The sequence below is a fragment of the Lissotriton helveticus genome, chromosome 8 (assembly GCF_964261635.1).
Source record: "Lissotriton helveticus chromosome 8, aLisHel1.1, whole genome shotgun sequence".
Classification (NCBI taxonomy): domain Eukaryota; kingdom Metazoa; phylum Chordata; class Amphibia; order Caudata; family Salamandridae; genus Lissotriton; species Lissotriton helveticus.
The window spans coordinates 1,649,830,768-1,649,840,522 of NC_136069.1; the positions used below are offsets into that span (position 1 = coordinate 1,649,830,768).

The 9,755-nt window shown below is 44.9% G+C and overlaps 1 protein-coding gene across 1 annotated transcript; it reads right to left on the reverse strand.

Annotated features, from left to right (window-relative positions):
- Nucleotides 1–7,650: 7,650 nt before the first annotated feature.
- Nucleotides 7,651–8,779, reverse strand: LOC144772117 (olfactory receptor 56A4-like). Its single transcript, XM_078656285.1, has one exon. The coding sequence runs from the start codon at nt 8,777–8,779 to the stop codon at nt 7,817–7,819; it is 963 nt and encodes a 320-aa protein (XP_078512411.1). The 3' UTR covers nt 7,651–7,816.
- Between the last annotated feature and the right edge of the window lie 976 nt (nt 8,780–9,755).

Consider the following 9,755-nt stretch of genomic DNA (forward strand, 5'->3'; position numbering starts at 1 on the left):
CACTGGAATAAAAAGGAGAAATAAAACATTACAATCACATATGCAAAGAATGAACCAGAACACACACAATCTATCGACTAAGCACTGGGATATGTTGGCCTAAAAGCACAAGTCTGATCGGCCCCAAAGGGGTACAGAAACAACCAAAATATTCACCCCTATAAAAGGGGAGTGGCCCTTGCACAAGAGGCTGCTCCCTAACAACATTGATATAAACAACAAAAAATCCCTGGTGGCCTAGTGGGGGGCAGAAACGGATGAACAAAATGTCCTCCAAAGGGGAGTAACCCTTGCCCAAGGTGCTACTCACCCCATGCATTACTAATAAAAAAACTGATTAAAATAAAAAAATCCCTGGTGTCCAGTGGGCATTCCTACTGCACGATCACGCGAATGCTCAAAGAGGCATTGGAGGAAAGGAAAACCCCAACCTTTCCCCCGATACCTCTTTGATCCAAAAATCCCTCCTCACCGAGGAGAAAAACACCCTCTCCTCCTGGACGCGCTTGAAGCAAGTGGCTTCTAGTGCATCAAGTTTCATCTAATGATGTTGGCATGCGATACGCGCTGACATCATCAGATGACATAGAGGAAGGGGTGGGGTGGCAGGGCAGCAATAGGGCTTCCGCTGTCCTGCCCGGTGGGGATAGCATAAAAGGTGGCCCACGGGGAGCGCCAGTGCTTCCCCCATGGGTGGGTGTAGGACAGCCGGGAGCTGTCTTGAGCAAACACCCACCGTGTCTCAGGACAGCTCCCAGCTGTTCTGAGCACGGAAGGGGTGAACATGCTTTCCGTCAACATTAAGGTGCCAGGATCATGAGCAAGGATGAAAACATCAATGTCTTTAGCATGTTGCTCTGCTGATCTGCAGTTGGGAATCATGCATTTAAGCAGTGGCTTAGAATCGTCTGAGGTAGAAAGTGTGGAGGGGACTCGAGTGAGGTTGTTCGTATTTAAGGATCTGGAATTTTCCCTTGGTTCTCTGAATAGGTCCGAGTGGTTTGCCTCGATTTGGCACATATTATCTGTGCTGGAGGCATATGTTATATCATTTGATTGTAAGAGGGATAAAATATCCTTGTCATGCAGTCGATCCTTTACTCTGAAGGGCTGAGAGGGATCATTGGGATGGGATGAGGTTTTCCATCTTTGGTGTGTAGAAGCCAATATTGGTGAGCTTCCAATGGATCTAGGGCCTACAGAAAGCCTTGTGCAAGAGTTAGAGGGATGTGTGTGGTTGTGGCATGTAGTCTTCGGAGACCAGCCCAACCTATGATTATCAGACATCTCATAGTTGAGGTGTAATAGGCTTTGGACATCCACCTTGAATTGTTGGAGAGAAAGTGAGATCTCGTCAAGTCTGGATTCTAATAATTTGTGGGAGTGGCTTTCTGGGGCTTGGAGATGGGGGCGCAGACGTGGAGTTCAGGTAGGGGAGGGAAGGTTAGAAAAATGCTGGCCAGGAAGATCCTACGGAGGTGAGGTAGTATTGTGAAGTGTGTCAAGATGCACCCGGTTAGGAGGAAGTACTGGGGCCGAAGGAAACACATTGCTAGCCCAATTAGGGAGATCAGATTTTGGGAGTGACATCTGTTTAGCTATGGGTCTTAGGCAAAATAGTATAATCAGCTGGGGTCGAAGGAAACACATTGCTAGCCCAATTAGGGAGATCAGATTTTGGGAGTGACATCTGTTTAGCTATGGCTCTTAGGTAAAATAGTACAATCAGCAATAGAGTGCATGGGGGTCAAGAGTATAGATGGTGTGATGGTGTGCCTTATGGAGCTTAGTGACTCTGAGCTAACTGCTCTAGAAGAGGGGTTAGCTTGCAGAGTAGTTTGAGGATTGCAAAAAAAGGGATTCAGACCATCTAATGCATTGAAGAGTTGCTATTATGTATGATGGTCCCTATGGCGGAGCAGAGAAGGGAAGGGGTAGGGTAAAAAGAGATGAGAGTAAACACTTTGTGGATTTTGGAAGTTGTCTGAGGAATTAGACTGTCTTTAGGAGGGGGATGATTCTTTCCTAGTCACTGTGTTCTTGATGATGGGGAAATATTGTAAACAATATCCAGGTTGCAGTCTGTTGATTGGATAAGGATAGTCCCATTGTTGTAAAGGGAGATGATTGCTTCTATTCTGTATATAGGTGAGGGGGGAATCATAAGTCTAAGTCCATGGTGAGTCTTCCTCGATGTGGTGATTTGGAGCAGCAAGTAAAGTGCTCTCCATGCCACTGGAGTCAAGCTATCCTGGATGATGAGGGCTGAAAGCCCGAAACCGGTTCTAGGATGCTTGTTACCAATCCAGGGAGGGCCTGGCCTGGCAGTTTGGGCTGGACTGTTCCCACTGGGTGCAGGGTAAAGAATGATTTGCATATGGATGTGTTCACACTAGAATGGCATGGTGAGCAAACAAACAATGGATTTAGGCTCCGATCTCTGTACTGGAGTGAATGTATGACATTGTTCTGCATTCTGTCCATCAATTTTTCTATTTGCATCCTCCATTGAGAATATCTTTTCATAAAGAAGATAAGATCACTTATTGCCTCACCTTTTTTCATGCAGAAGTACAAATCTGAAATACGGTTTTCCGGAGTTTGTGTTTAAAGCTTTTGGATGCATTTTTGGTAGGTTAGGTGAATATTCAATTGTATAAGCATTATGGCCAGACAGATCCATATTTGTAAGGATAGGTCTAGAGGCTTTTGGATCCATATCCGAGATCATTATACCTGCTGACTGAGAAATAGAAAGTGTAAACAGATAGAGTCACGAATCCAGTTGATAATGAGTGTAGTGAGCTTTGTATTCTGTATACCTGCTAAAGGTGCGCCTTTTGAGTGGTATGGTAGTTTTGGTGATGCAGGACTTCAGAGGAGCAGGCTATTTTCAGGGCAGGAAGGCATACGCAAGGTTGAAGGAGTAGAAGCTTGTTGGGCAATTCCCACCTCTAAGCGCACCTAGTCATATTCCTAACTTTCCAATTAAAGCTCCATCAATCTTGAGCTATTAGCGAAGAGCAGCCTCTGCTAGAGAGCATGGTATATATTGACATGAGTAATAAATATGAAAGTAATTATAAAGAGAACAGTGTATTATAGTTGATAAAAAGTATTGAAACTGACCTATCCAAGATGGCCTCCACTCAGGGAGGACATGCCATTCCTCTTTCTATTTCAGTGTCACTTTGGAAAGATTCAGGAAGCCAAAGAGCAGTCAGTGCCTCTTCTATTTCTGATGATTTTATCTCTGTTTCTATTCATAGAGGCAGCACAAAATGGCCTATTGCCGGGAAATCAAATGGGTGCCAATATATAGGATTGAGTGAAGACTGATGGGTGCCCCAGCAGAGACAGAGCACTCAGGAGCAACACAACAGTCCCTTTCCCTGCAACCAGTGCAGCCACAATGCCAAAATTACAACCAAAACCAGAGCCAGATCTAGGACTCAAAGGCATATGACGTGGTAACAAGGAGGCAGCGAGTAGCCAGACCTCCAGCCTCCCTCTTGGTCTGACAACAGGGCACCTCCTCAGCTAGCAAAAGCAAAGGCAGGGCCTAAAGCTCAGGAATAAGATCAAGCCCTATGGCAGTCAGAAGCAGCATAGCAGGGTATCACCCGCAGCTAGCGTGAAGTGAGTGCTGGGCTTTGGTGTTAGGATGATTACCCTAAGAATCTAGACGGCCTTTAATGCCGGAGTAACCTTGTGTCTCAGCATAGTAACACCAGCCTCCTTGGACATGAAGGGAGCTGCAGTTCCTATGCAGGAGCTGGCAGCCCCCAGTAGCCGTAGAACTCGAGGCAACAATCACCCAATGTGATCCATATTAGTTCGAGGGACCAGGCAGCCAGGTCCCTCCCCTAATTTGTGTCCGCTGCTCAGCTAAAGGGCAGGCTAGCATTTATCTCTGCTCCTTCAAATTGGTTCAGGTAGGGTGGAGCACAAAGACTACAGCAAGCTCCGATCCACACAATCAGGGGAGCAGTAGCTGGGTCGGACAGCCACAAAGGCAGTCTTAGTTTACCAATTCTTTTTCTTTGTTCAATTCTGGAGTTTTCAGAGGGCAGATGGCAAAAGGCATACAGGGGATTGCACCACTGGTGCAAATCCATCCAATAGAACATCATCTTTACTGTGGCTGTGATGGGGTTTCTTTTTTGCCTGAGGCTTATCTGATCACATCACAAACAGGTCAAGCACTTCCAGTAGTGAGGAGTGGATAAAGCTTTGTCTGGTTCCCCTCAATAGTAATTGCATTTGAGAGAAAGCGACTACATTTTGCTACTGCATTGCCAGCACAGCAGAGACATTTTACAATGGTAAAGAAGGTTGGGCCTGCTGGATCATTTTCTTCCTTCGCAGGAACCAATGTCCGACGAGGCCAAGCGATCAGCCAAATGATTATCACCTGGTTTCCACTCACCGTCCTGACCACCTAAGCCATTATGTCTTCCATCCCTCTGGGACACCCACTAATCTCTGCCCCCATCACCTCCACAACCTTGCAACAAACCCAATCAGCACACAACTCACCAGCATCCTCAACACCTCCAGTTCCACAGCAACCCTTCTAGATGGATGGAAACACGCAGACATCAGATACCTCCTAAAGAATGCTTTCACCGACCCCGCGGTCTCAAAAATGATTGTCCTATATCCCTGCTCACCTACCCAGCCAAAATACTCAAGAAAGTCATCAACCAGTAGCTCATCAAATTCCTGGAACAAAGCCACCTATTTGACGCCTCGCTATTAGGATTCCGTGTCAACCACAGCACTGAGACCGCGTTGATTACCACTGCAGATGAGATCCAAACACTCCACGACTATGGAGAAACAGTGGCACCGATCCTCCTCAACCTCTCTGAGGCTTTCGATACAATATCCCACAACACTCTCATCAACAGACTCCACAAAATAAGCATACAGCTAGACGCCCTCAAATCGATCGTCTTCTTCCTCACAGGACGCACACAGATCATCTGATAGCCTCCCTTCTTCTCCACACCCAAAGACATCATATACGCCATACCACAGGGATCATCCCTCAGGTCCACCCTGTTCTACAGCTACATAACCACCCTTACAGACATAGTCAGATCTCAGGAACTCAACATAATCTCGTATGCAGGTGACACTCAACTGATCCTCTCACTCACTATGGACCCCTTCAATGCCAAAACCACCTTCTGTGATGCCATGTCCAACGTAGCCAAATGAATGACAAACAACTGCCTCCAACTCAACTCTGACAAAACTGAAACACTGATCTTTGGGAAGAACACTTCTGCATGGGACCCCAGCTGGTGGCCTGTAGAACTCAGACCTATACCTACATTGCCCGACAATGCATGCAACGTCAGCATCAACCTTAACAGCCAACTGACCATTTATTTATGCATTTTTATATAGCGCGGACTTTACCCGAAGGTGTCAGAGCGCATCACAAAAGGAACAGAAATGAAACATAATGAGAAACATTACAAAAGCATACGTTACGTTACATAAGGTAATAGAGACATTAGTGATCAAACAGAATACATGAGGTAATAAAAATTGTGAGCAACCAAAAATACATGAGGTAGTAACGGTAAAAGTGACAATTGTGAACAAACAGAATAATAAAAATTGTGAGCAGCCAAAAATACATGAAGTAGTAATAGGTGCACAGGAGGAAAAAGTGACAAGTGTGCAGTTACAAGAGAAAACAAAGTATCATTTGAGGTATAATACTGCAAAAGGTGCTAGGCATTCGGGCACAAGAACAAGCGTTATGTAAGACAAGGAGGCACTTGAGCCAGAATCAAAGGTAAAAACATGTGAGAGGTAGCAAACCGTGTGTAACAAGGGCAAAGTGGTGTGTGCATGTTACACAAGGACACCAAACACAAGTACATGGAAAATACTCCAAAGAGGCATACACTCCAACACCAGGAATACCCTGGGAAGGCACTTCCATGATCGTGGAAAGTCTTCCTCCACATAACAAGAGGACGTGAATTACTTTTGGAGGTGTCTCTGGAGGAGGAGAACTTTGAGGTCCCTTTTGAAGGCCTGGGAGGAGGCGGAGGTCCGGAGCTGAGGCGAAAGGGAGTACCAGATTCTCACTGCGTTGCCTGAAAAGGATTGGGCCATTGTTCTCTCCTTCTTGAAAGTGGGAGGTTCTAGTAGAAGCTTCTCCGCATTTCGTGAGGGTCTAGAGCCTCCAGAGAGTTTCAGTTTATTCGCCAGGTAGCGAGGAGAAGAGGAGTGTAAGGCTTTGTGGGTGATACAAGCGGTCTTGTAGATAGCTCTAGCCTCGAAGGGAAGTCAGCGAAGGGTGGATAACATCGGTGTGATGTGATCGCTTCTTTTGGCCCCATAAATGAAGCGAGCTGCTGAATGGAAAACAGACTTAAGTGGGGACAGGTGAGATTTGGGGAGGCCAGTAAGAAGAGAATTGCAGTAGTCTAGTCTGGAGAGGACCAGAGATTGCACCAGGGTTATAAGGTCCTGCTCCGGGAAGAAGCGTCGGATTCCCCAAAGAAGGCGCAGTTGGTAACGGGCAGGTTTTGCAATAGAATTGATGTGGGGAGTCAGACTGAGTTTTTTGTCTAGAATAACTCCAAGGGATTTTGCGCTGTCGACAGTGATGGGCTTATTGTTAAGTAGATTCATCTGATCCATCCATTAAACAAGAAGTCAACTCAGTCACCTCCTCCAGGTTCCACACACTTTGCAAGCTCCGCAGAATCTACAGATGTATTCCATCCAACACCCAAAAGTCCATCACTAAGATCCTCATCCCCAGCCACCTCGAATACAGCAACACCCTCTATGCCAGCATCTCTACCCAGCTCCTCAGAAGACTCCAGACCATACAGAACTCTGCAGCCAGACTCATCCTGGACCTCCCCAAGCAAACCTACATTGTCCCACACCTGAGACACCTCCACTTGCTTCCCATCCAGAAGTTCAAGATCCTCATGCATGCCTACAAAGCCCTCTACTACCTAGTACCTGCCTATATCAACCATCAACTCAACTTCCACCAAAACTCGAGACATCTGTGCTCCTTTTCACTCGCCCTCGCACACCCCTGCATCCGTCACAGTCACAGCAGTGGCCGCTCCTTCTCCTAAATCACTGCCAAGACCTTGAATGACCGTGCCCTCCAGCTCCACACAACACAATTGCAGGCAGACTTCTGAAAGAGTATCAAGAACTCGCTCTTCGACTGAGACACATCATCTAGATACCCCTAGGGGTGCCAGTGGTTTGCTTTACAAATGCTGCTTGATTTATTGATTAATTGATTTTGGGTCATGTGTCAGGTTGATGGAATGAGAATATGGAGCTTTGACAATCAGATGAGTTTGTTAGGCTGACGTTGGGCTGTGCTACTGAAGATTCCAAGATTATATTGTTTAGGATGGAAAGGAGGTGTGTGTGCACAATCATAAAATTATATGTTAAACTTAATTTCATAATGAACCTCTTTTGCTCATTGAGTTTATTGTATTTTTATCAGATCAATAAGTTCATACCTACCGCATATTCAAAATGTATGATTTTATTATCAACCCAGAATATCTTAAAAATACCCATCAAAACTCATAAAGCTGTGCTGATAGGTTTAATTACTGTTGAAAACAAATCTTATCCTTATTCGCTGATAAAGCAGAAGACATTGCCTTTAGGAGTTGAGAAAAATGGATGTCCTCCTCCGACCTGCTTTCCATGCCTCATAGGCAGCATGCCTTGGTTTAGGATGCCCTTTAGATGTACCTTTCAAACTATTGATCTTAGTATTGTCCATCTCTCTGTTGATTTATTGCACCTGGGTGGCTGTAATTCTGCTCCTTATCATTTTTCTGATGCCACGTTTGATCTCTGTGGTCCTCACCCCATAAACAATTGGATTGAGGACTGGTGGGACCAGGAAGTGAAGAACATTCAATAAGATTGGGATATCATGTGGAATTACTTTCTCATACCTGGCAGTGAATATTAAAACTAGCAGCACAGTGTAAAAAAATGAAATCAAAATAAAGTGGGAACTACACGTGCTGAAGGCTTTCGCTGCAGCCCCTTTGCCCTGAAACGTCATTACCACACGAAGGATCAAGCAATAGGACAAGATTATGAATATGAGGTCACTTCCTAAGAGGCCAAAAGCAACAATCAGCTGATAGAGTGTGTTAAATGTCCTATCATTACAGGCAAGTGATGTCACTGCAGCACTGGTGCAGAAGCAATGTTCAACAACATTTCTGGAGCAGTACTGAAGTCTGGCAGCAAACACCGGCACAGGCAATAGCAACAAGGCATTTCTCAGCACTATGAACACAATGACTTTTGCAACAAACCTGGCGGTGATGACAGAAGGGTATCTCAGGGGTTTACAGATGGCAATGTAGCGGTCATAAGCCATGAAAAGAAATGTAGCGGATTCCATTGCCAGTAAAATGTTCATCAAGTACATCTGAAGGAAACAGGCAGGCGGGTCGATGACCTTCATATCAAGGCACAGAATACCCAATATTTTGGGTGCGGTGGCCATGCACAGTCCCAAATCAAAGACAGCAAGTAGGCTGAGGAAATAATACATGGGTTCATGAAGGGTATGCTCTCTTTGTATGACTGTCAGGATTGTGATATTGGAGATGAAGGCCACAAGGAAAAGAATGGCCAGAGGGATGGACAGCCAATGCTGCCAGCTCTGAATGCCTGTAAAGCAGACCAGCACAAAGTGTGCAACTTGAAAGGTCGAGGTAGTGTTGGCAGCAGACATAACTAAGTATCACTTCAACATCTGCAGAAAGAGTAAAAAAAGGAAAGAGAGATTATGAGGTTAACTCTTTACACTCTTACAATGTCCATATATTACAGGATGTAGGGTTACTGGTTGAGGGGGTGAAACTCTATGCAAGCAACTACCACAAGTCTAGCCAGGGTGTTACACAAGCAAACCCTATATTAACCTGTGTTCAACCTTCTGATGGCTTGGCTCAAGGCAGGCAGGCTTAACTTAGAGGCAATGTGTAAGGTATATATGCAGCACTTTACACAGCAATAAAGTGAAAACACAACAAAAACATGTTTTGTAATAAATGATTTAAGACCAAAACAACTAAAGTCCAATCAGTAGAACCAGAGACATGACATTTTAAAGATGAAGTGAAATAGTTCCTATAAGCACAAAGTGTCAATTGTGGCTATTTGGTGGCTCTAGACCAGGATAAAGTTACAAGTTCAAGGCACTTATGAGCTACGAATCACTGGAATGGAATGTCTCTGAGAAGTTTGAATTAATTGAAGCATTTCCATCCAACATGTATTGTCATCCTTGATTAAAGTGAGCTGCCTTAAGTGATGTTGGTGCTTCCAATTTAGTCCTGGGATTTTTTTTTCCTTTGTCCTCATTCTTCTCACTGAAGGGTGCATAAATTTGACCCCCGGGAACTGTTTTCAAGAAGGCTTGTCATGGCAGCTTTCACATATGTCCAAAAGGTAGACATAGATACTTGCCAGAGAGTTTTGAGGTCTTCACCCGGCAGGTCCTTCTTCCAGCTCTCTGTCAATGAATTCAGCTTTTCCTCTCCAGTATCAATTAATACCCAGTACCATGCTGCTACCTCTTTTCCTGTTGATCTTGTGCAGATCTCTTTCACCAAGACACGATTCCCTGCAATGTCTTTGCTTATTGATGTTATCCAGCTTAGGATTTGAAAGTATTTAAACTTTGAGACCGAGTTGTTAGATAAAAT

What these genes read in the sequence shown, in the direction of transcription:
- LOC144772117 (XM_078656285.1), bottom strand. Translation starts at nt 8,779, where the DNA reads ATGTCTGCTGCCAACACTACCTCGACCTTTCAAGTTGCACACTTTGTG.